The sequence below is a fragment of the Rhincodon typus genome, chromosome 14 (genome assembly GCF_021869965.1).
Source record: "Rhincodon typus isolate 14 chromosome 14, sRhiTyp1.1, whole genome shotgun sequence".
In the NCBI taxonomy this organism is placed as follows: domain Eukaryota; kingdom Metazoa; phylum Chordata; class Chondrichthyes; order Orectolobiformes; family Rhincodontidae; genus Rhincodon; species Rhincodon typus.
The window spans coordinates 61,424,702-61,452,657 of NC_063345.1; the positions used below are offsets into that span (position 1 = coordinate 61,424,702).

Consider the following 27,956-nt stretch of genomic DNA (forward strand, 5'->3'; position numbering starts at 1 on the left):
TCACTTGAAGAACTTTTTGCAGTGTTTTAGGTTGGCACTCAGCCCTACACTCCTGATCTTTGGGTGCTCGTGCGGAAGGGTGCAGATCTCCTCGTGGGTCTGCTCCTGGACCTGGCCATGCTGGTTATAAACAGGTCCAGGCAGTGGGCCATGGAGGGGGTCATCTCTGCCCACTGCCTGCCCCTCTTGCGTGGTTATCTTTGAGCCCGGTGTCACTGGAGAGGGAGCACACTGCGTCTGCCAATGCTCTCCATGCCTTTTGTGAGAGGTGGGCAATGGGGTGGGGTGGGGGGTGGTGTGCAGAGTACTTTATTTACCACTCCAACTCCATTTTGATTTAGTCCCATTCCTCTCTCCCTCTCACTTTTTAGATGACAGCATTGCCCTCAACAGGTTTTGTTTGTTCATGTTTCTTTAGCCACATGGGTGTTTTACTGGTGGTGGAAATAAGTGTAGCCTGGTCTGTGAGTGTGTGCCCTCTTGTAGCACAGTGGAAGTGTCGCTACCCATGGACCAAGAGACCCGGGTTCAAGTCCCATCTGATCCAGCGGTGTGTAAGAGCATTTCTGAACAGGCTGGGAACAGGGAACAGGTTTAAAAAAATCAAAAAGCAAGCTCTGTGAGCATCAGAGCTGGTGGTGTTGTGAGTTCACATCATTAAGTACTATGGCAACATCTTTAATTGAGTGCAGCACCCTGCTGAAAAGATCCATATACAAATGAGTTTCAACAGGACACAAGCAAATGTAAACGCAACAAATAATGCAGAGGCTAGATTGCGTGGAGGTCTTCTAGTTGGCTTTACCCAGGAAAGAAATCCCTCTTCCTTCAGAATGGGGGGAGAAAGGCTGGCTGTCAGTCCAAGCAAATCAGGAATAAGATCACAGAGATGGTCAGCAATCATGGACACATCCCTAGAACCTGGCTGCAGTGCTGCAATGAATATATTCCGAGAACCTGGTTGCAGTGCCGCAATGGAGTTATCCCTGGAACCTGGTTGCAGTGCTGCAATGGATTTATCCCAAGAACCTAGTTGCTGTGCCACAATGGAGTCATCCCTAGAACCTGGCTGCAGTGCCGCAATGGAGTCATCCCTAGAACCTGGCTGCAGTGCCACAATGGTGTTATCCCTGACCATGGCAATACCTGCACTTTTACACACTCCTTAAAAACTCCTGAGGGCTCACAATGGCTATTGCTCAGAGGTGGCACCGACGTCCCTACAGCTCACCATCTCCCCTCAGCATCTCCTCATGCCTATGATGCTCCTTTTCATGGTTTTCAAGCAGCGATAAATGATTCCTTCAATTTGGTGAAATTTTATGGACTTTTAAAGAGGCCTTATTAACTACCCTTGCTCCGCTTTGCTGTATCCAATTCCGAAATGTGCAGATTACTGTCCCTCTGCTTTGCAATCTCTGATACAATGCAGCTCACCTCCAATGGCCCTGTTAAAGTGGCTGCCATTGAGGCTAGATTTGGTAAGTAATTCATTTATTGAGCACAGTAGCTCGAAGACAGCGGAGATAACGTGAAGGAACAAAGTGCAAACAATTAAGGAAGAACTGTAAGCAGATTTTGAACACGGTAAGTTAATGTTAAACATGTCCATGCAATGCATATTTATAGCAACTAAGTCAAAAAGAATGCTTAACCACATTGATGCACAGTGGAGTATGAATCAGAAAAAGTTATCACCAAACACCATCGTGCTCTACTCAGGCCCACCTTAACAATTATATTCATTCAGACAAGACAGGCTTTCAAACTCTGGGGATTGTGATGAGGAGAGTCAAAAGATAAATTCCTAGAGACAGTGTTTTCAGTTATGAGAAAGGACTGGAAAAATTGGACTTTCCAATCTGGAGATAAGATGTGAGGAATACTGATTTGATAAAGATATGAGAAAGGGTTAGGTTGTGCAATTAGGGATCAGGTCTCACACTGAGAATGACAAGTTAAAGCTGAAATCAGGAAATTCCTCAACACATAAAGAATGACTGACATGTGGACATAATTTCCTCAGTGAACAGTGAAGGTGAAAGCTTTTGAATTATTGACAGTCAGACACTAAATGTTGTGGTGTTTGTAAATCTTGAATGTTTGAATAAAGATGGACTCAATGGCCTTGTGTACCTATTATCATACTGATGTCCCTTAAACCAGCAGTTACAATGATCAGATTTGAACAGTATTTTTAATGAATGGTGTTATGCAACTATTAAGAATTCTGCCTCCCCACAAGTCTGGTCTCTTCAAGGAACTGGCTGAGCAAGTTACAAATGCCTCATGCCTGGGAGCAAAGGACAAGTGCAGTTGTGCTGACTGTACCTAGATTTCCAGATCCAGGCTTTTGGGGCAGATGGAAAAGGGAAAGCAGTTGGTGCAATGAACAGGGGCTAGTGACAGGTTCTTTGCAAGCTATTGATGTGAGAAGGAGGCTATTGTAGTGATAGTATTCAAGTTAGCCAGGTGGACCTCATAGAATATGAGTTCCCTGATTGGGGCTGTTAATCTGGTCCAATCAGGGAGCCCTGGCTGACAGATATAAATTGGAGTATCAAAGGTTCTGCTCACTCTGTGAGCTGGTTCTGAGGAAGCTGGATCAGTGTCAAGGACTCTCCACGTGTAAGTAAAGGGTGACTTGGTGACAGGATACCGGCTTCTGTGAAAATATTTCGGAGATGACTGGAGTGCGATTAATAATGTAACCATGCAAAAGCGCCTACTAGCTGTAGCTCAACTGGACTTCAAACAGGCACTACAGCTGGCTTTACCATTTGAAAATGCTGCAAGTGGAACATATGAGTTGCAGCTTATTCCAATGGAAGTCGGCTCCTTCCCCAGTCTGACTGAGCTTGGGGAAACACCACTTGAGTGAAGGCAGTTGCATAGCCTCTGTCAGGACGTATCCTGAACGGAGGGGCTTTAAGTCAAAACCACAAAACAAATCCAAGCCTCAGCCAACGGTTAAAAATGTCTTCAGGATCCAGGCCAGCAAGCCATTGTAGTTGCTGCCACTGTGCAGACTTGAGACAGCAAGAAAGTCCCATTAGACCTAAATTCAGTAAGAGAACTCATAGGCCAGTATCCAGGAGAGTGCACACCCTGGAAAGTCCACCTACATCTGGCTTGGAACAGTTAAATTGCTTAGCAACATCCAAATCACAACCAATCAAAGTAAAAGTCTGGTTAAATGGTCGCCCAGCTCTAATGGGAGTCGGTACCAGCACAGATGTTTCTCTGAATTCGCTCTGAACTCCAAACCTTAGGTTTGCACAAGACCTCAGCTAGACTGAAAACATGCACTGGGGAACCTTTACAAATTAAGGGTACAACTTTGGTACCAGCCCCTCATAAGGAGCAGCTGCTTCGGTTAACACTGATTATAGTAAAAGGCTCGAGCCCAAGCTTGATGGGGTAAAATTGGTTGAGAAAGGTTCAGCTCGATTGACTCAACATTTTTCAATTAGAAAATGGCTGCCTGAGTGAAGTCTTAATTCAATCCCCAGAAGTTTTTCAGGAAGGGGACTATCAAAAGAGCCAAGGTCACCCTGCGTGTTGAGCGGGAAGCAATTCCACGATTCTGTGAGGCCCACCCAGCGCCGTTTGCCTGACAGGCAAAAATAGACGCAAAACTCGGGAGGCTGGAAAGTGAAGGAATCATCAAACCAGTGCAGTTTGCAGAATGCACAGCATCAGTCGGCCTGATTGTGAAGCTCGATAGGTCGGTTCACCCCTTTGGGGAATTTAAACAAATGGTAAACTGCTTTGTGCAGCTGGATAAATACCCAATTCCTTGCATAGAGGATTTATATAGAAACCTGGTGGGGTTGGGGTGCTTTCCTTCACGAAGGTGGACATGAGCCGTGTGTACTTGCGATTGCGGTTAGATGACGATTCCCAGAAGTATGCTACAATTAATACCCACATGAGTTTGTACCAGTATAAAAGATTGCAATTTGGGGTATCATCAGCTGTGCAATTTTTCAGTGGAGGATGCAGAACACTTTACAAGGTCTGCCCCAGGTCATCATTTATCTCGATGACGTGCTAATAACGGGGAAAACCAATAAGGAGCACTTGCAGAACTTGGACATAGTCCTTAGATGTTTCTCCCAGGCAGGCATATGTCTTACATCATCTTCTCTGCAATACCAAACATTCACTTTGTCCCTGCCACTCTATCCATCTCCCACCGAGGCTCACACACTATCACTCTCGCTATTGCCTTGAACATTTTCCCTCACTCGCTGTCACTCACTCCAACCTTCTGCACAGGACTACCCCTACACACCCTCAGCACTGCCCACGCACTTACTCGGGATGCCTCCCCATCTGCACCTACTTTCAGCTCCCATAATACCCTGCATCACTCTCATTCCAGGCAGAAAGCAGCCCCTAAGAGAGCAGATAGACTCAAGATGTGTGATGGGCTGCTTGTCATTTGGATCCACACTCCCTTACATGCAGATCATTCTGACTCTGACCACCATGAGCAGCTGATTGATCATATCCAAGGTCCTGGACTGGTATCAGAAGTTGTCTTTGACTTACTGTGCTGGAATTTCCTGAGCGAAAGCTCGACCGAGGTCTGCTGACAAATGACCATGAAGATGTTCCTGACTCTGCGCTAAAAGGCAAGGGAACACTGAAGTACAATGAGTTATGTCTCACTATTTGATAGGGCAAAGCTCACAAAGGCTAGGAAATGCAGAACAGTTGTGCTGTAAACGTCCAGGCAGACCCAGGATGACTAAGTGCTATGACAGCGAGCCTGGAGATGCTGCCTGGTCCAGTCCATTGTATGTCACTGAGTGCAATGTCCTTGCTGCAGTGTTACAGTGAGAGTTACTGGTACAACCCAAAATGTATCACTGAAATTGAGAAGCGTCCTATTTGTGTATAGGATCTATGCCACTACGGTCCTTGGACACTAGTGCATGCTGAACGCCAATGTCTGTGGACATGGGGTGCATGTGGCATGTTCCATGGAATGTGCCCTGAGAACTTGGTGCCCAGTGGTGATCCTTTGGAGCAAGGAGCACGCTGAACTTGCTAGGTAACCATCGTCATATCGAATGGCAGATCAGACTCAGGGGGCCAAATGGTCTACTCCTGTTCTCATTTGTTATGATCTTACAGAACTTGCTTTGATTTCCACGTTGCAATTTCTCAACCCCTAGCTGGCTTGTCTTGTTTGGTAAGATAGGAAGCTAAATATTAAAGAAGTGAGTCAGGACATTAACAAGGTGTATAAAAAATAGAAGAGATCCCTGAATTACAAACATCTTTGACTTATGCACTTCAGATCTTATGAACGGGACCTCACACAGGGGTGTAATTTTAAAGATCTGACATGCAAACATTTCCTGTACTTACGAACAGCACCTTTATACTGTGTTCCAACTTGCATATAAATCAACTTGTGAACAGACGTCAGAGTGAAACCTGGGGTCTGCCTGGAACTAACTCCCCTATCGTTGCTGCTTAGCCAGAAACTCACCTCACTCATCCAAAAAGTAAAGCATGGAGCAAGACACTCCCAACATCAATGTGGGTGTCTCTAGATATCTCGTCTGATTCTGCCACCATCCTGTCACAGTCTACCCCTGTAGCTTCCACCATGTAATTCTGCGAAAATGTGACTTACCGTACACTCAAAAGAGGAGCATTCCCTTCTGTATCTTAAACTATAAGTTACCCCAGAAAAAAGCAGTTAATAGCAGTTTATTCAGAGCTTACCATATAAATCTCACAACCTGAGCTTTCGCTGTGTCAGCATCCTCTTCAGCTATTAACTGGAAGCATGATTTCTTTATTTTAGTGTCATCTGTCTCCAGGGAGATGATAACACCACATTATTATCATAATGGAAAATGTATATTCAATAAGGTCAGAAATGGAGCATGCAGTTTGATGAAAGGGAAATGTGTAAAGATGTGCAGGTTAGGTAGATTGGCCAAGGTAAATTTGTAGGGCTAGGGTGGGGGGATTGGGTCTGGGTGGAATATTCTTCAGATGGTCAGTGTGGACTCGATCAACTGAACGGTCTCTTTCCACGCTGTAGGGTTTCTATGATTCAAATGTTGTGAGAGCCAGGTGAGGGAAGAATAATGTGGATTATGTTTTAAATGGGAACGTCATTCAGATATTGGTAAGGGAGAGAGATCTTGAGAGTTTTTGTGAACGTATCATTGATACCATGAGCAAAATGTTCCCAGGCAGGTGAACTGGAAAAGGACTGTTGGATGCAAAACCTCACGTAAATCCAAAGAGGCATTTGACCAGAGTGATTTTACATCTCAAATGTAGCATGCAATTTAGGTCTCCTAATTTTATTTTTCAGTTTTTGAAGGAGTGGAAAGAACAGCGACACAAACTCATTCTAGATCTTAAAAGACCAAGAAAAAAATTGAACAGACAAGTTAGAATTAAGTATTTTATATTTTCGTAAAAGTGTAACCACTTCATATCATTTTAATCCCACCTTAAATATTTAATTGCTATGACTTCTCATACAACATTTACCTAATTTTCTATTTAATTTTAGGCTGGGATTTATTGGTTAAATTTAGTGGATTATTTCTGTACTGGATGGACTATGATCATTATAGCTCTGTTGGAAATGATTGGTCTGAACTGGATATATAGTAAGTGAAATAGGAAAAACAAAATAAATCATTTCCACTTAAAAATTACTATGTGAATTATTTATGTCACCTTCTAAAAAATCAGGGAGACTGAATTGAATGATGTGTAGATAGCTCTCTGAAGATGATTACAATTGAAGCTCGCTCTTAGTTCTCAAAGACCTTCCCCATTCAATTGTAAACCTCAATATGAAACAGGCAGTGTCTTCAGTATCCTTCATTAATTGTGTCCTTGTTCTTGCTTGTTCACAGCTGGCTGTAGTAGAGATTAAATCTACTGCAGCTATTTTCTGCTGATTGCTGATAAGAATGATAATCCATTGTCATTCTGACTTGCATAGCTGTTAATCACTCAATCAGTTACTAATCTTTACCAACCAAAGGAAAGTACAATAATACAGAGCATTGGCTAGTTATGATAAATTAGGGAACATGAGTGGCATGGTGGCTTAGTGGTTAGCACTGCTGCCTCACAGCACCAGGGACTCAGGCTTGATTCCACCCTCGGGTGACTGTGTGGAGTTTGCACATTCTCCCCTCGTCTGTGTGGGTTTCCTCCCACAGTCCAAAGATGTGCAGGGTAAGTAAACAGATTGATGAAGAGATGGAAGTGGAGCACAACAGTAAGCTTACAGGGAGCATACAAACTGATTCTAAAGCTTCTAAGGTATCTGAAAAGAAACGGATTAATGAAGGCAAACATAGGTCCCTTACAGTCAGAAACAGCAGAGCTTATAATGTGAAACTGAGAGATGGTGGACCGAGTAAATATATATATTGATTTTGTCTTCAGAAGAGTGGACACAAGCATCTTGTCAAAAACACTGGGGAACACAGGACCTGATGAGAAGGAGGAACTGAAGAAAATGAGTGTTATCGGCAAATGGTGTTGAGGAATTGCTGAGATTAGAGGCTAACAAATCCCCAGGGCACAATCATCTCCACCCCAGAGTACTTAAGGAAGTGGACCTAGAAATAGTGAACATATTGGTGGTCATCTTTCCATATTCTATAGATTACAGAACAGTTTCTATTGATTGGAGATTAGTTAAAATGTAATCCCACTATTTATTAAAAAGGAGGTAGACAGAAAACAGAGAATTATGGACCAGTGAATCTGATGTCGGTAGTGGGAAAATGTTAGTATCCATTATATAATACCAGTCAATTATAAAAGATTTAATAACAGAGCACTTGGAAGACAGTGACAAAAGAAGCATAGACTTACAAAAGGAAAATCATTCTTGACAAATGTACTGGAGCTCTTTGAGGATGTAACTAAAAGAGTTGATAAGGGGAAGCCAGTGGATGTGGTTTACTTGGACTTTCAGAAGGGTGTTAATATGGTTCCATGTAAGACACTAGTTTGTAAAACTGGACCATATGAGATTGAAGCTAGTGTACTGACATGAGAACCACTTGGCAGATGGAAACAAAGAATAGGAATTAACAGGTCTTCCTTTGATTGGCCAGTGACCAGTAGGGTGCAACAGGAACAAGCACTTGGACCCCAGCTCTTCACAATATATATGAATGATTTATATGAAGAAATGTTGTGGCATATCTCCAATTTTATGGACAACACAGAGCTGGGAGGGAGGCTGAACTATGAGGAGGATTCCAAGTTACTTCAGCGTGATTTGGAACAAGTTGAGTGAGTGAGAATTTGCATGGCTGATCAAGTATAGTTTCGGACGGAGTTGAAGAAAAATCTTTTTCACCCAGAGTGGTGGACCTACAGAATTCCCAGTTGCAGAAAGTGTTTGCAGCCAAAGTGTTGTGTTTTTATGGAAGTGTTAGATTTATCTCTTAGGGCTAAAGGGTATGGGGGAAAAGCAGGAACTGGGTACCGAGCTGGAGAATCCAGCATGATTGTGTTGAATGGTGAAGCAACTGTCCCACTCCTGCTTTCTACATTTCTATTGTAGCAGACAGAACAACAGGGTCAGCCTGTTCAGGTGATTTCTTATGATGTACTACAATCCATTTTCTTTCCTTCATCTTCTTACAAGAGCTTCACTTTCATTGTCCAATCTCCTTATTCTGATAAGGGGCCTGTCCAAATCAGCACAGGTCAGAAGCTAAAATGGTCTTACAGTTATTCCTGATTTAATCTGTTCATTACTGCCTCCTAGTATAAGATGCACTTCAACAGTAAAAAAGCTGCCCTGAAGACAGGACAAAGAGAGTGATGGTGACTTTGTGCTTCCTTGTTGCTCACAGGGGTAAACAGATTCACCAAGGACATTGAGATGATGATTGGGAAAAGGACTTGGCTCTTCTGGCTGTGGTGGAGAATGTGTTGGATTTTGATCTCTCCATGTTTGCTGGTGGTAAGGGAATGTTACATCTATTAATTACGTCTATTTAAGCTAAAAATGATCAAACTAATGAGCAACTCACATTCTGTTGCTGACCTTCTTTTGCGCCATCATTTCATTCAGGTCATCTTGTTCTGGTCCTTAGTGACATTTGTCCCTCCAACATACGGACTGCTGAATACCCTGTCGGGGCCATAGCACTGGGCTGGTGTATGATCACCTTCTGTATTATGTGGATCCCCTTGTGGCCGTAGTGAGAGTTATCCAAGCCAAGGGCTCCACCTTGTGGCAGGTAGGGAGAAACCATTGAATCAGAGATAGTAGGAACTGCAGATGCTGGAGAATCCGAGACAACAAGGTGCAGGGCTGGATGAACACAGCAGGCCAAGCAGCATCAGTCTCGGAGCCTTTCTGCTCCTATGATGCTGCTTGGCCTGCTGTGTTCATCCAGTCCTGCACCTTGTTGTCAGGGAGAAACCATTGATGTGCTTTAAAAATTAACATTTGGCTCCATAGGAACAGTAGTCTGAATGCTCCTTCTGCTATTATAGAGCCAAAATGCTAACGGCCCATGCAAAATGCCATCATGTTGACGCTATTAGCATAGCAATGATGACTCTGTACTGAGTTCAAAGGAGAGTTTAGCTATGGTTAAATTTAACAAACTAAATAGAAAAGAAAAGGCAATAGTGCAGGATAATAATAAGAGATAACACATTGTGGAGCTGGAGGAGCACAGCAGGCCAGGCAGCATCAAAGGAGCGGGGAAAGTTGATATTTCGGGTCGGGATCTTTCTTCAGAAATGGGGGAGGGGGAAGGGAGCTCCAAAATAAATAAAGAGGAGGGGTGGGACTGGAGAAGGTAGGTGGGATGGTGATAGGTGATAGGATAGTAATATGGGTAAGTTGTGACAGGAAGGTGCAGAGTATACAAACATGAATGTGTCAACAAATAGGGTCAAATTAGGTTATGAGAAAAGATAAAAGTACAAAATTAAGTTGATTGATCTGAATGTCCACAGCATTTTTAACAAGATAGATGAATTTATGGTACATATAAAAATAAATAGGTATGATTTGATATCCACTACACAGACATGGTTGCAAGGTGACCAAATATTAAGGGATACTTAACATTTTTGAGGGGTAGGCAAAATAGAAACATTAAAAGAAGGTGTAGTAGCTCAGCAAATACAGGATGAGTTTAGTGTCGGAATAAAATTTATCCTGGCTCAGAACAATAAGATGTAAAATCAATTTTGTTATCACAACAAGGAAAGAAGTTACTTATGAGTAGTTTACAGTTTTCCACTCTCCACCCAGCCCCACCACTACCCCAACAGGATCAATGCTGTGCAGCATATAAATCCAGAAGTGATGAATATTTGTAAATAGTATACTGTGGTTATCATGATGACTTCAATCTTCATATCGATTGGAGAAAACAATTCAGCAAATGAGAATGAATATTGGAACAATCAATGGTGGAGCAGGCTATTCTAAATCTAAGATGTGTAGAGAAACAGGGTTAATTGATGATCTGAGGGTAAAGGATCCTCAAGGGAACAGTGATCATAACATAGCAGCAAGTTGTCAATGATAATCTAGGAAAGCTCATGTCTTGATTTTTATAGTTGCTTCCTTTGCATTTTTCCCCAGGGCAATTTAAATCAAAGGGGACTTGTATCTAGGTTATAATGCTAATTATCTACCCAAAAGAGGCAAATATCATTCATTTTTGATCAAGTAGACAGCTTGAAGCACACTGTTTACAAGTTGACATTCTCAACATTTTTCTGGGATGTAAGGGATTTATAGTCCTCATTGTTGACACATAGGCTATTGTGTATAAGGATAAATATCTTGCACCTTTCTCAAGTCAAACAAGTTAAGTTTTCCTTTGACCCTGAACAAGTAAACCACCAAGGCTTACTGCCCAGGAGGCTTCAGAGCAAGTCACATGACACCTTTTATTTGAATTAAATTTAAAGTCCATGTACAAAAGCATAGCACCTGGCATCCCCTCCAGTCATCTTGGTGCCATCTGCGTGACTGGTCTGTATATTTCACCAAGTGTTTAATGGACTACAATGTTCTGGTGTCAAGCTTTCCAAACATAAACTTGAAAACAAAATAGTGATTTTAACATACGGTTACACCCCTGTTATTCTGTCCAGGTTGACAGCTGGCCAATTGACTCTAATTTGACAGGATGTTTCCAGCCAGGCTTCTCCAGTTAATGGGATTCCTTCCTGTTGCCACGGTCTCAATGAGGGCTTTTAGCTTGATTTTAGACTTTAGCTGCATGGCTACTGCTCCCTATGTCTAATCCCCCTGAGCCACTCAATAGGCAGTCTTTGACTGGTTTCTTGAAAATGCATCATGACGAGTTCCAAGATTACCACATGCTCAGCAATGTTAAAAAATATTGACACAACAGTGCACAAAACTTATAACTGCTGGTAAATATCTGGAATAGAACACACACACCATTAACAGTGTTATAACAGCATTAAATGATAGAACACTATTTTGTACCTCACAATTTGTTCCAGGAATCTTTAACAATGATTAATCGACAATGATCACTTAATTTGATTGATTGTGATCACATTTACCGAGAAACAGTGAAAAGTGTAGTTTTGCATGCTACACAGACAGATCAAACCATACAAGGTGCATCAGGGTAACAGAACAGAGTGCAGAATACAATGTTACAGTGCAAAGAAGATGCGGAGAGAGAGGGATCACCATTAACATTTGAGAGGTCCATTCAAAACTCTGATAATAGTGGGGAGAAAGCTGTTTTTGAATTTGCTTGTACGTGTATTCAATCTCTTAGATCTTCTGCTCAGTGGAAGAGGATGGATGAGACTATTACCAGGGTGGGAGGTGTCTTTGATTATGTTAGTTTCTTGCCCGAGGCAGCAGGAAGTATAGATAGAACATAGAACTGTACAGCACAGGAATGGGCCCTTCGGCCCAGGATGTTTGGGTGATTGTGATGCCAAATTAGGCTAATCCCTTCCACCTGCCCTCAATCCATATCCCTCCATTCCTTGCACATTCATGTGCTTATCCAAAAGTCCCTTAAATGCCCTCATTGTATATGCCTCCACCACCACCTGTGCATTCCAGACTCCTACCACCCTCTGTGTAAAATACTTGCCTCTCACATCTCATTTGAACTTTACTCCTCCCACCTTAAATAGTATTAGACATTTCAAATCTGGGAGAAAGATTTTGACCATCAACCCTATCTATGAATCTCATAATTTTGTAGATTTTGATCAAGTCTCCCTTCAGCTTCCACTGCTCCAGAGAAAATTGAGATGTTCTAGCCTCTCGTTATAGCTTATAGCCTCTAATCCAGGCAGCATCCTGATAAACTCTTCTGCACACTCTCCAAAGCCTCCATATCGTTCCTGTAATATGGCGATCAGAATTGAATGCAGTACTCTAAGTGTGACCTGACTAAAGTCTTATAAAGCTGCAACATGACATCCTGACTCTTGTGCTCAATTCCCTGAACAATAAAGGCAAGCATTCCGTATACTTTCTTTACCACCCTGTCTACTTGCGTGGCCACTTTCAGGGAGCTACGGATTTGAACCCAAGATCCCTCTGTACATCAGTGCTGTTTACAGTCCTGCCATTAACTGTATACTTTTCCTTAACATTTGATCTTCAAAAGTGCACCTCAGACCTACCCAGATTAAAGCCCACCTACTACTACTTCGCACATTTCTGCAACTGATCTATATGCCGCTGTATCCTTCAACAACCTTCTACACTATCATTAACTCCATCGATCTTTGTATTGTTTGCAAATATGCTAACTCAGCTATCTATATTTTTAACCAAGTAATTTATATATATCAAACAGCAGCGGTCCCAGTAAGGATCCCTGCAGAACACCACTAGACATAGACCTCTAGCCTGAAAAACACCCTGCTACCACTACCCTCTATCTTCTATGGGCAATCCAATTCTGAATCCAAGTGGCCAAGTCACCATGGATCCCATGCATCTTAATCTTCTGGATGAGCCCATCCTTGAGGGACCTTGTCGAAAGCCTTACGAAAATCTAAGTAAACAACATCCACTGCTCTACCCTCATTGATCACCTTTGTCACCTCCTCAAAAAATTCAATCAAGTTAGTAAGACATGACCTACCTTGCACAAAGCCAGGCTGTTTTTTCCTAATTAGGCCATGCATTTCCAAATGAGCATAAATCCTATCCCTAAGAATTTTCTCCAATAGCTTCCCAAACACCAATGTGAGACTCATCAGTCTATAGTTTCCTGGGTTATTCCTATTTACCTTCTTGAACAGGGAACAATGTTAGCTACTCACCAGTCCTTTGGGATCTCTCCAACATCTAGCAGGGATACAAAGATCTTGGTCAAGGCCCCAGCAATCTCCTCTGTTGCATCTCTCTCAAACCTGGGGTAGATACCATCGGGCCCTGGGAACTTATACTCTTTAACGGTCTTCAAGAGACCCAATACCACTTTTTTCTTGATCTCAAAATACCCTGGCATATTAGCATGCTCCACACAAATCTCACTATCCTCCATATCCTTCTCCTGGGTGAATACTGATGCAAAGTACTCATTTAGGATCTCACCCACATTCTCTGCCTTGAAGCACAAATTCCTGCCTTTATCCTTCAATGGTCCTACCTTCTCCCTTGTCATCATCTTGTTTTTCATCTATTTATAGAAAGCCTTGGGATTCTCTTTAACCCTACTTGCCAAGGTCATTTCATGGCCCATTCTTGCTCTTCCAATTCCCTGCATGAGTTCTTTCCTGCTTTCTTTATATTCGTCACGGGCCGTGTCCAATTTTAACTTCCTAAACCTCTCATATGCTTATTTTTTTCCTTTTGACTAAACTCACAACCTCCCTCGTTATCCAAGGGTCCCTTACCTTGCCATCCTTGTCCTTCCTCCTTACTGAAACATGCCGATCCTGAACTCTGATCAGCAGGTCTTTAAACAATTCCCACATGTCAAACGTGGATTTGCCTGATAACAGCTCCTCCCAATTAACACTCCCTAGCTCCTGCCTAATACTGACATAATTTGCTCTCGCCCAATTTAGTACCTTCCCACAAGATCCTGACTTATCCTAGTTCATAGCTATCTTAAAACTTAAGGAGTTGTGATCACTGTTTCCAAAATGCTGTCCCAATGAAAGGTCCATCACCTGGTCAGGTTCATTAGCCAATACAAGGTCCAGTATGACCCTTGCTCTCGTTTGACTATCCACATACTTTTTCAACAAAACCCTCTTGAATGCTCTTGGAAATTCAACCCCGTCTAAGTCTTTTGCTCTAAGGGAGTCCCAATCGAAATTGGGGAAGTGAAAGTCACCCACTACAACAACTGTTTTAATTGCATAGTTCCATAATCTCCCTACATATTTTTCCTCAATGTCTTATGGCTGTTGGGAGAGCCTATAGTATAATCCTATCAGAGTGACTCTTATTTTTGAGCTCTACCCATGTTGCCTCAGTGGATGAGCGCTCCAGTATGTCCTCTGAGTGCAGATGATGTCAATAGATGGAAGGCAGTAATTTAAGTGTATCTCACTGCTAATGTACTAGGAGAGCATTTAGAGTTTTGAAATATAATCTCCATAATAAACACGCAAGTTGAATATTTTTAGGGATATTGCAATTTACTGGAAAAACCTGCAGTATGCTTTGATTAGGATCACATTAACTTTTTCATCAACAGTTAATGATAAGTAACAATCAGGTAAAAATTCTTAAACAAGTCTCTTTTCCTTTCAAAGAAAATTGCTGTCGCTTGCACACCAGCTCCTGATTGGGGTCCATATTTGGAAAAGCACAGAGGGAAAAGATACAGAAACAAACCTGATTCCACAGGGGCCCTGCACCAGATACAACTTCTGGCTACTGCTGAGATGTGAAAATTTAGGGTAAAATTTCTGTTAATTTGGTAACAAATGTCTTGATGTGCACTATTGTAATGTCAGTGGGTTTTCTCTGTAACACTAACTAATTTGGGGCACAAATACAACTTTAGCTGAAGTTTTCATTTCCATTGAAAACATGGGTGGAACGTGTGGGAGAGTGCAATCTGGAAGAATTACTGAGTTTTAGAGTTCCTGCATCATAAGCCTCCAGTCACACTCCTCCCTGAGTCCTTGTGATAATTCACAGGATTCCAGTCACTAGATCACAGACAAGAACTCCGGCTTTCCCATAGCTGCAGTCAACAGTGACTGGCTTCACTCCCATTAGCCATTGGAATATTGTGTATGGGTTTCTTCAATCCTGAAGGAATTGTGCATTGGAATACCAACCTTACTGGCTCAGCTAGAAAAACCCTCTTGTGTAAACAATATCATGTTTATTGTATTACTTCAATTATATGAACATGACTTATCTATAGAGACTGTAAGAAGCACAATGGCCCCATTGTAAGCTCCTCCTCTACTGACCATGTAGTCATGACACTACCCCATAGATGGGGCTTCTTGCATTCAATAAAATATTAAAACTTTCAGATCTTTCAGGCCCATATAAAATATCGCCCTCCAAATTCTTTTCTTCTTACAATTATAGTTTACTCAGCAGGCTGGACAGCTGGTCTCCAACAAATGGGCTCAATTTTTGTGCTGGCTGAAGTCACTGTAAATGTCTCAAACTTGCTCTTTACCTGAGGCTTGGTGATCCCCATGTTAAAGCATTGCCAGTTATCTCTCTCTCTCTCTCATGACAGAGTGGGCTGTAGTGAGTTGATCTTTTATATCGTTATTCACATGTATATGTTTAGCAATGAGCTCATCAGTTTCCCTGCAGGGTATGTGTCAGTATTTTGATAATTTTAAAAAAAGACAAGTTCACTCTGCAGGTCACATTAACTATTGTCAAACAGCTGAACACGTGTGGGACCTAGACTTTATTGCTGGTTAACTATGAACTTTTACACGGTAATTACTCCAAATGTAACAAATCATATCTGTACATTCACGCCACAATCATAACACACGTTCTCCAGCTGATACAAGCCATTCTTAACTTACAAGTGATCAAAAGGTCAAGGGAATGTCTGTATGAAGATCTATGCTTATCTCCCCTGTATAGTCCTGACATCTTAGGTTTTGGTTCAGTTCAGTTTCATCCGTTTACTGAGCAGTTCATGGGCGAGAACGCAGACTTTCAGGTTTTCTCTAAAACTTGAATGCTTTGCCAACCACGCACGTCTCCAGTACAAACAGAAACAGAGACGGGCCGCAGCAGAGTTCAGCAGCATGTTGGATTTCCCTCTGGCATTAATGGGACACTTGAAGCAGGTTCCGATGTTGCTGCTAAGCCAAATGACCACGTTGTAGTTCAATGAAGCCTCACTGCGTAACCTCCTCCCAGCCATTCGCAGGCACAGGAATGTCTCATTTCCTGTCAACAGCCCAAAGAGACTATCCTGGTTCATCAAGGAGGCCTCGTTCAAGGTCACAGTGAGTCATAGAATTCCTGCAGTGTGGACGCAGGCTGTACGGCCTATCAAGTCCACACCGACCCACTGAAGAGCATCCCACCCAGACCCACTTACCTTACCCGATAACCCTGCAATTTAGCATGGCCAATCCATCTAACCTGCATATCTTTGGACTGTGGGAGGAAACCCACACTGACATGAGGTGAATGTGCAAACTCCAAACAGACAGCTCCCCAAGATCAGAATTGAACGCAGGTCCCTGATGTCAGGTAGCAGTGCTAACCACTGAGCTGCCATGCCATCCAAAGGTGAGAGGCTATGGCCTGCACCAAACTGACAAGGGACAAGTGAAGGATGAATGCTTCACTTTGCACTGCAGTGGTGAGTTTGAATGTCAGGCAGGGAGAATGTACGATAAAGAGGGGCTCTAGATAAATGCTTGCCACATCATTGATTCATACACAGTATACCCTAACCAGTTTCCCTCAGCGCATTACTTTTGTGTGCGTGTGCGTGTGTGTGTGTGTGTGTGTGTCTCTCTCTCATGGGAATCTGCTCCTCCCCTCCATGAAACCCACCTTTTTTGAGGGTGTAGATTCTGGGAGGGTAGATGAGCATTGGTGTGTTGCATGGGAACAAGGGGCAGTCTGGCTGCGAGGAACATGCCTTGAAATCTCGTTATGTGTCCCCTTGATGTTTCAGAACAAGAAGCTTCGCTACAACAAGGACAGAGCAATGATTGTGTGGAGAGTACTGGACATTCCAATACTAACTATTACTGGGGAAAGAGATACGTAAGCTGATGGGACAGGGCAGGGCACTCGTTCCCTTTCAGATGCTAAGTTTGGAGTAGTGGGAATGGAGACTGAAGTGGATTTTTGCTTGGGCTCCAACATAGAGTAAACCATTCACACATTGGCAGTGTTTGTGCTTCTAGTGTGGGTTTGACTGCAGCAGAGGTGCATGTACAACCTATCAACGAGGTGCACTAAAGTCCACCTGCCACTGTCAATGGCCATGGGCAATGGGACGAGGAACTAGACTTCAACACAGTCACAGAGGCAGAAGGTGCACCTCGGTACAGCATTAAGAAACACTTAGTACGCTTAGAAACATCAGGGCTGGTTAATTCGCTGCCTCCCAGAATTTAATGTGCCACATTAAATTGCCTTAGGGGTTCATTGAACTGTGCTCCTTTACTTGAAGGCTTCCTTAGGTCATTGCATCAAAAGGTTTGGTATCTGTTAGAATGTCAGTTTAATGATCATTGAGAGCTTGTTCAGATTTGAGAAGCACGCAGCTGTGATAACAGTGGAAGGGCGATGAGGGAAACTTAATTGCAAGGACATGTACAGCCTATGACCAGAGAGTAAGAATGGTGAGGGGCTAAACATTATTGATCGCAAGAATTTTTAATAACCAGGCTTGATGAATGTTCTCCTTTGTCTTCTCTGTGTCCACCTACATGGCTTAAGCATCAACAGCAGCCAGATACTGTATCTCTCAAACTCTCCGTGCATCCACCTGTTCATCCATTCATCAATCCATTCATGTGCATTTCCATTCAGTTATCTGTACATTCATTCATTAAACTCAATTTCGGTTTAATGTTGTAAAGGTTTGAAATAAAAACATAAAGTGCTGGAGAGACCCAGCAGATCTGAGAGCATCGGTGGAAACTCAAACTGTTAACTTTGCTTCCCTCTGCACACAGTTTATCAGACCTGCTGAGTTTCTCCAGCATTTGTCACTTCTATTTCCAATCGCCAGCTTTTACATTATTTTCACATAAGTTTCAATTATCCTTAAGTGTTTCACATTAATACTCTCAATTCATTGAATGGGTGATCTTGATAAGACGGTAGAAGTCACATTTTAGATTCATTCAGGAAGCAGGACATCACGATATTTAATTCTGATGATGATCTATATTGGAAGATTACTTTACTCAACAGCTTGCACCTTACAATCCTTGAATCTCCATACATGTTGTGTACTTTGAGCAATCAGACCCATTTTAAATGTTGCACAAAATATCCAGCTACTTTCCACCCAATTTGGAAGCCGCTTTCATTCAGACAGTTAAAGTGAACAATTGCTTTTGAATTATGTCTTCAGCTGGTTTGACAGGTAGGGAGGGGACCTGTCAGTCCAGAACTCAGGCAGAAGGAGTCAGAACGAAATTACATGGGTCTTTCTCAAGAGCAGACTGTGAATGGTACCCATAGACTTTGAATCTGAAAACTGCTTCCACCAATTCCACACAATATCAGGAACAAAATCCCTCTACTCCATTCTTTTTTCCTACCTAGCAAACCTGTTCTCATTGATATCAGCCCCATGAATGAAGCTTCTTGCTTGTGTTACCCCAGTCTGTCAAGCCAACTGACTGTGAATGGAAACCTCCATTAAATGAGTCTTTCTGTAAAAAATCTGAAGTTTTCTTTTGGAAAACCCAGATTTAACACAATTCTAAATCTCACCACAACACCTTCTCAAGCCTATAGCCCACCACAAAGAGCTCCCTAGCATACAAATTGTCAGACTCTTGATCACCCAATCCACCTTTAGAAAGTCAGAAAGGAATTTTAAGAAGCATAAGGACAGCGAAAAACCAACTCCAAAGGCCAGTTTTACATCTCCTGAAATTATATTTATAATTTAATTCTGAGCTCCGTTCCAACAAATACTCATCACCACTAAACAAACACAAGATAGCAATTCCTTTGAGTGAATGAATACTTCAAATAATTAGAACATACTTCTTTTTTTCTGGTGTTTAAGGTCAGATATTAGTCTTCTTATGATCTCAATTGATGTTATTACTGGACAACAGAGAGCCCGGATTGAAATCTGATAGATCATTTTTATTTTTTGTCTCAATGAGATGATCTATCTCCGAAAATTTAGCATACAATGCTGCTGATTTGATTTCAACAATAAAACAGAAATTTGTTATTTATTTATTTCAAACAAAATGAAGAAAAGATATAATGAACCGAATGGTTGACATAAAGCATACATTCAAAGGTTTTGAAAGACACAGTAAAGATATAATGATATTAATATAAAATCACATTAATACTAAAAGCACACTATATAGTTTGCACACCAGAGACTGAATTCCATTCACAACAACTCAATTCCATTGTCTCTCAACTCTATAGGAATTAATTTAACTCTGATTTCAACTCTCAACCTTGAGAGCCTGATAGTCTTTCCCCAAAGCCTTCATACAACTGAGTTTAAAACTACACTTCAATTAACCCTTTCAGGGTGTGAGCCAAACACTTCTGGTCTGGAACTTTTAGTGAACACCTCATTCCAAGCTGGTCTATTTTAACAATTCTAAACTATCTTCTTACTTTCACAGGATCAACAGCTTTACACACCCTGCTTCAGACAAGAAACCTGCAGAATTGCCAAAACTGAAACTAATTTAAAAGTATTTTTCAAGTCTTGGGTATTTGCGCAAGAAATCACCAAGGCTTCAGAAATATTTATAAGTTAATTCTCATACTCCTTCAGACACACAAAACTCATGTGCCTTTTTTTAAAATTCTAAATCCAAACAAATGATATTAAGATATATATATATAAATCATATACCTTACATTGCAACCTGTTAATTTTAAAGAACTGTTATCTTCAAAGATGGAGGAACCTTATATCAATAAGGTAAATTGCCACTAATATTTCCAGCAGTAATTTTACTCTATGTTTCAAACAGCAGGTGCCAAGACTTATTTAATGCTGACAGTGTAGCTATGCTGCATGGTAGCTCAGTGGTTAGCACTGCTACCTCACAGCATCAGGGTCCTGGGTTTGATTCCACCCTTGGGAAACTGTCTGTGTCTGAGTGGGTTTTCTCCACATACTCAAGTCCCCTCCCACTCCAAAAGTGTGCAGGCTAGGTGGATTGATCATGCTAAACTGCCCACAGTGTGCAGACTATGTATGTTAGCCATGTCTGGATGAGATACTTTTCAGAGGGTTAGTGTGGACTCAATGGGCTGAATGGCCTGTGTCCACACTGCAGGGATTCTATGATTCTATCCTATGTGCCTATGACACAATCCCTATTGTACTGCCAAACCAACTTTAATCTGTCATTTTACATTGCAAATGCAATTACCAGGAATAGATAGTTGTGAAGTAAGTAGAGTCTTAATGTAGCTGGAGTAGATTGTCTGTACATGATTTTGCAACTAAATAAAATACTCAAAGTATAATTTTGAAATGTGAAATGTAAGCACCTTTATTTCTGTATAAAACAACCTCTATTTTTTGTCCTTGGAACAGCCTGTGTCAGTTTTAGGCTATGTATTTAAAGTTCTGCTACATTTGACTGTCTGATCACTTGATAATGTAAACTCTAAAACAAATGTGAATTCTCTGCGCCAGGAACACTTTGTATCCAAAATGGGCTAGTTAAGTGCATAAAATTCAGCAAGACAGAATAAAGAGAAACAGTGTGGCCACCTTGCAGATTAAATAAAACATTTATTCTTTTGGTATAACTCATGGAGTAATGGGGTTTGATGACCATACACCTCTCCTGTTAAAGGTGTAACAATATTTCTCCATGCCCTGGTGCGTAGGAGCAATCTTTTTCAAATCCATTTTCATGTAGAGCTGTTGAAAGCATATAGGTCATGTTTCTGCAGCACTGAAACAATTCATCCATCTGTTCAATGTGTAGTCTACAGTTTTGAATCCGCCTCTTCATGCTCTGCCTAGTATACATTTAACCAACAAGAATTATACTGATTATGTAGCATCAGCTGTTACACGGGAGGCTACATTTATTTAGCAGTAGGAGTACCTCCAGTTTGACCTTTTAAGGCCAATGTCGTGAATGTAATGTATTGGACGTGGCTGCCCTCCTGGCTAACACACACCTATGACCCAAACTTCTGACCCTTGAGCAGGATCTCGCACAATGAGTCATGCTGTCATCTCCTACTTTGATACAGTCCATCATTGCTGTCACCCAAAATCACAGTCTCATTGAATGTCCCTGATGTAATCATTTACATGATCCATGCCTTCAGCTAGACCAATTTTGCTACTTTCTTAAGTTCATCCTCAGTCAGCTGGTGTCTGCTGGCAGAAACCAGTAAATCCAATAGAGATAGCAAGAACTGCAAATGCTGGAGTCAGAGATAACAAAGCGTGGAGCTGGTGGAACACAGCAGGCCAGGCAGCATCAGAGGAACAGGAAAGCTGACATTTTGGGCCAGGACCCTTCTTCAGAAAAGAAAAGTAAATCCAATAGCTTTTTTTCAATAGTTAATACCCAAGTGTGTAGGGAGAATAAGGAGTTGAAGAAAATTAGCATTAGTAAGGAAATTGTATCAGAGAAACCAATGAGGTTGAAAGTTAATGAATCCCAGGACCTGATGGCCTACATCCCAGAGTGATGAAGGAGGTGGCCATAGAGATAAACAAAGCATTTGTGATTATCTTCCAAAATTCTATAGATTCTGTTTATGAGTTGTTGGGATTGGAAGGTAGCAAATGTCACACCATGATTGGAGAAGTGAGCAAGAGAGAAAACAGAACTAAAGACTTTTCAGCCTTACATGAGTCATGGGGAAAATGTTAGAATGATCTAATTGGGCATAGTCAGCATGGTGTCTGAATAGGAAACTAAGTTGGATAAACTTGTTTTAGGTTGCAAGGGCGGCCCATGTTTGGAAGACACAGAATAGCCAATAAGGGTTAAACAGAATTAAACAGCCTGTCCCAGCATTTAAGTGAAACATAATGTTACCTTTGAACAGGGCTACTCCAAGGAGAATGGGAGGGCCTACAAGCAACCATTCAAGACAGTTTGACAAGAAGATACCTAAGGATATCTAAGATACAAGTTCATTAAAATATGACAAGTGATTGATTCCAGCCTCATATGAGAGAGTGGTTGTCCCATTAGTTGAACAATGCCAGTTAGAACGAGGGATGTAGATCTAAGTCCATGAACTAGTCAGCCTAACTCATTAAATAGCTATGAAAACAACTGCTAAAGTTATTTTGTCGTAATCAGTTTAGTAATCAGAAATAGATTCTAGTTAAAGATTCTTCAGATAATCATAGAGATAGATTTCAACATAATTATAGATTTACATATAACCAAAGTGAAATAGAAACATTAGGGGAAAAACATTTAAACATAGATGTGAAACTTAATTAGTCTGAGGAAAAGCTTTCTTTATCTCTAAAAAGATGCCTGGCACGTACTAAAAGAAATAGATTGTTCGCAACTTATTAGTTAAAAGGTGCTAACAGTAAGAGTAGCTGTAAATATTACGAATTTTATGGCAGTTCGCTAAAATCAACTGTCTTTTATATTTTATATATATATATATATACATTTGGGACAGTGGAAAATACAGGAGGAATAACAGAATTTGATAGAGATAGCACATGGAATGCAAAGAATAACAGAATTCAAGCAGTCCTTAGAGATAAACAAGTCTGGGTCAGAAGCCAGGAGTATAACTAGTAACTTTGGAATGTAAAATAATAGGATGCATAGAACGATCCTGAGGCCTGGAGATTACAATGTCTATTAAATACCATGAGATTATTGGAACCTGGGGCTGTCCATAGGAATGCCCATCATTGATTAGAAGTTTCCCAGGATTGTGTGCATGGAATAAGGGGGAAAGACACAGTGATCACGCTGTATGCAATTATTCCAACACAAAATGTATAAAGATGCTGTATTTCAGTGTAAAAATCAGAGTGTGTCATTGATCTCTCTTCCAGTCTGAGCCATTGATTAAGAGAACGATTGGGTTCTCAGGTCAAGGCCAGATTCAGGGAAAATCTTTGGCCCTCTCTCTGCATTAATTGGTTGTTGCTTGAATAAGAATAAAGTCTGTCACTTGCCTGAATCCTGCCTGCCTCCTGAGTCTTCTTCCCTGGTTGGCGGTATGATCCTACAGAGCTTTTTACAGATGCTTGATAAAGAAGAGCTGATGGAGGCAATAATAGCAGTAAGTGCTGACCCAACTACAATGCTCACATCCCACTAATCAATACAGTTCGATTTTCAGAAGGATTTTGATTAAGTCCCTCACCGAGGCTGGTTAGAGAAATTAAATTGCAAGGGTTAGGAGGTAATGTACTGTCATGGATTGCCAGACAGAACACAGACAGGAGGAGTAAATGGATTGTTCCCGCACTGGCAGGCTGTGATGAGTGGAGCACAGCAAGGATCAGTACTTGGACCCCAGCTGTTCACAGGATAGATCAATGATTTGGAGATGGAGACAAAACGTAATGTTTCCAAATCTGCTGACAATACAAAGCCAAGTGGAAAAGTATGGAGCAGAAGTAGGCCATCTGACCCCTTGATCTGCTTTGCCATTTCTAAGATCATGGCCAAGTAAATCACATCCATTGGCTCCACCTTATCAACTCCACTTCTTCCATCCCCCAAAAGCTCTTGTACATTTGCAAAATGATGTCCCTTTCATAAATCCATACAGACTTTACTTGATCCTATCACTTTTGTCCTAATGGTCTGCTATTAAATCTTTTAGAAGTGTTTTCTGCACTAGCAATGTCAGACTACAGATCTGTAATTCCCTGTTTTCTTTATAAATAGAGGGGTTACATTAGCTACCCTCCAATCCATAGGAACTGTTCCAGAGTTTATAGAATCTTGAAAGATCACAACCAATGCAGCACTTTATCTGCACTTCCCACAATCTAGTCTACTGCATTCACTGCTCACAATGTGGTCACCTGTATATTGGGGAAGAGACGCATAGACTGGGTGACCGCTTCACAGAACATTTACATTCTGCCCACAAAACAGACACTGACCTTCCAGTTGCCTGCCCTTTAACACACCATACTGTTCCCCAGACAACACCTCTGTCTCAGGCTTACTGAAGTGTTCCAGTGAAGCTCAGCGCAAGCTGGAAAAACAACACCTCATTTTCCACTTGGGGACCCTGCAGCCTTCTGGACTCAGTATTGAGTACAATAATTTTAGGGCCTGAACTCTCCCATGTCCTAGCCCTCTACCCCACACACCAGGCCTTGTTACCACATAGCCTGCCATTACACGCTACATATTGTTAGTCACTAACAGTCTCTATTAACAACTATTCACCCTCCTACCCAGATGATTATCAACTCCTTTGTCCAACAGTTCTCTCTCTTTGGGGTCCATCCCCACCTGACGTTTACTCCTTAACCCCTCCCCACCACCCTACTGCATATAAACTGATATTTTTCCAGCTACCATCAGTTCTGAAGAAGGGTCACCGGACCCGAAACGTTAACTCTGATTTCTCTTCACAAATGCTGCCTGACCTGTTGGGATTTTTAATTTCTGTTTTTGTTCTTAAATTGATTGAAACTTATTTCTCCTCATCATCCCTGAAATCAAAATATTCACATGATAATAAGTAAATAAATAAACCCTGGCTTCTCAAATCATGAAAATTGTCAAACAATAAATCATGAATGTAATCACAATGTTATAATTTGAATTTAATTTTGAGTGTGTGAGGAATGAGTAGGTGAATGTGGATATAGCTATTCACCAGGGTCATGTGAGCAGGTTGCCATAGAGACGAGAACCCTCTTACAGGATCCCAAATGCTTCCTGTCAGGGCACCGCAGAGGTACCTGGCCCTTTCACCTCCATTCTGCCTGTGATGCCACATGCTTAGCATCCCAGGCTAATGGAACACAACTGCCCCGCCATCACACCATTGGTGTTGGGACTGCATCTAGCGGTAATGGGATGAAAGGAAGAAGAAACATTATGGGGGTAGGGGGGACACGTCACTGTAAGGTTCTTTGCACTTTTGAAAATATATCTACACTTGCACTGTTAAATAAAATCTGCTCTAGGGCCTTTGTTGTTGTTGGACCTGGTGAAGTAGCCCCCGTGGAGAGATGAGCAGCATTTTCACCCATCCCAAGGATAAAAGAAGTTGTAATGGCCCACCATTGCTCATCTCTCATTCGCAACACCAGTCTGTGACTGCAGGTGGTCTCAGACATCAGGGATCATTGAATTGTTCTGTTGTTGACCACACTGAGGCTAAATTTAAAGCATGGAGTCTGTGGTAATGTTTGCCCAACACAAACCATCCAACTGTACCCCAAATGTGGCTAGCATTCTATGATATGGATGAGAAATATTTATTCAGCAACTGAAAGATTCATGAATTGTAAATCTAACCTGGTCCACGTGGACTTTGCACAGCGAAGCAGCTGCTTGCCATATAACCAACAGAATGTCACGCCACGAAAGGAAGTCCTTATTCATCCAGGAAGTGAGTTTCAATCAGAATTTCTCTGGCTTCTCAAGCCTAATGGCACATAGATCTATCATATTCTCTTGGATGTCCCTCATGGTTAATGTCAGATCCTCACTTTCAACAGATTGCTCTCAAACCCCCATTTTCCCTGCTATCAAGACACCCCTCTTTGACATCCTCAGTTGGGAAAGGCACAATATGTCACAGTAATGTGTACACACTTTCTGCACATGCACTATGTTTGCAAAATGAGTTGCTGGCATGTGCTACGGAAATTATGTGGATATAGCACAGTGGTATACATCAACTCTTCCAGCCTCTTGACTGTTTTGTGCTTCTTACCATGACAAACTCCCTGTCCCCCTCCCTGCTGAGGAAACCTGTGCAAGTCACAGACAATAACACCCGCCGAGTGAGTGAGCACTGAGAAATGAAGCTAAGAGCCATCAGGTTCATCCTGTGAACATGTATGAGATATGTGTGTGTTCCTGCGCTCAAAGTAACGTGGAAAAGTAAGTAAGCCAGAAGCATCCTTTAGCTACAAAGTAACGCTCTGTAAAGCTGACTGAGCTGGTCCGAAAGCAGACCTGATGATGTGGTGAGATTATCTGTTTGCCAGTGCTGGCTTGCGTGGAACACAGAGTGGAAGATGACATTGTCCATGCAGCATGCTGGGATGTTGTGCTGAAGACAGAGTTGGATGAAGGCTCGGAGAAGCAAGCCAGTGAACTGCTGTCCCTAGGCAACCACTTCGACTGTCAAGGTTGGAAATGGTTTCATCTAGTTTCTCAGGAAACCAGGGAAAATTGGGAGCTGTGTACAGCTGAGGTGGTTTGAGTCACTAATGCAATACAAATACATGGAAATAGAGTAGTCACCTCTCATTGATGAGATTCAGAACTCACTATTTGAATCTTAAAAATGGAATGATATTTCTCACTGTTGAGTTTTTAATATTTTTCCTTTTCATTGCATTTTGCCCTGCAAAGAGCAGACAGTGTACCTGGATCAGACAGTTTCGGTCTAATCGGAGCAATGTCTCGTGTAACTGGAGTGGAGCGTATTAGTGTAATTGGAGCAGAGGATCTCAATGCAACTGAAACAGAGTTTCACATTAAGTATAACTGGAATAAAATTAACTTTTGAAGGATAATTTATAATGCAAATTAACTCTGGAACCAATGGATAATCTTTCACCACAACGGAATGTTGCATTTAGGAGGAAGCATTTTTTCAGGATCTGCAGCCTGTGTTCCCAATTATTCATCTGATTCATCCCTTTTAAAATTGCCATCTGCCGAAACCTCTTGACAAAGAATGACAGCAGTTTGGTACTGAACATTCTGAAGCGTATGTAAGTAATCTGCTGTAGAAATGTTTCAGAGGCAGATTGATCAAATACTGGCTGTAACCCCCTCAGAACTTGGTTATCCCTGGAATCATTATCAGTGAGCGCAGAAGAGTAACTCCCTCCTTTTAACCAGAGCACCTTTGCTGAGGCACCTTATAATTCTACAGCCACCAGTTCGCCTTTATTCATAGGCCAGGTTACTTACTAAAAGAGCTCTAACAAACCAGTTTAAACAGATTCTGACTGATGAAAAGTTTCATTTCCTGATGAGCAGCTGAATCACCTTTAACCCCCAAACTCCTGAAGCAGTAGCACGCTCAAAATCTTTGAAAGAAAGTGCTCTCCAATATTTACATCCAATTCCTCAATATTGTGGAAGAATTGGCTTTGAAAAATGAAGCATAGAGACTTGTCTTTATCTGCTTCCTCACAGAAAAACCATCAAAGGCAAACTCCAGAGGACACAGTGAGTATTTTATCAAAATATGACAGGAAACTCGTTTACAAGCCCAAGTGGTTGCTGATAATTTGGGGACATTTGCTGTTATGAATCGCGGTATCCCTTTGTGGTGTTTCCAAACTTGGAGACAATTTCTGCTAATTTCTCGGAAAAACAGTACTTATGTATCGGGACAGACTTTTTCTACTTTTTGCTTGAGTTCTTGTCCAAGAAAGACTCATTTCTAAGTTGGCGATTTCCTCTCTTTCCAGAATGCTACTAATAAACGTAACGACGGAGGTGACCAGAATGTGGAGCGAGGTAACTGGTCCTCAAAAACTGACTACTTGCTCTCGATGTTTGGCTGTGCTGTGAGTCTGGGCAACGTCTGGAGATTTCCCTTCCTGGCTTACAGAAACGGAGACGGT

General features: G+C 41.7%; 1 protein-coding gene and 1 pseudogene across 1 annotated transcript in view; both read left to right on the plus strand.

The window, feature by feature from the left end:
• The window catches only part of LOC109919849, a 52,882-nt pseudogene extending 34,765 nt beyond the window's left edge, over positions 1-18,117 (plus strand).
• A 9,752-nt stretch (positions 18,118-27,869) lies between these two features.
• Positions 27,870-27,956, plus strand: part of LOC125484838 (sodium- and chloride-dependent neutral and basic amino acid transporter B(0+)-like) — a 77,654-nt gene continuing 77,567 nt past the window's right edge. The window contains 1 exon segment of the mRNA XM_048605217.1: positions 27,870-27,954. Coding sequence (XP_048461174.1) covers positions 27,885-27,954 — 70 coding nt within the window. The 5' untranslated portion in view covers positions 27,870-27,884.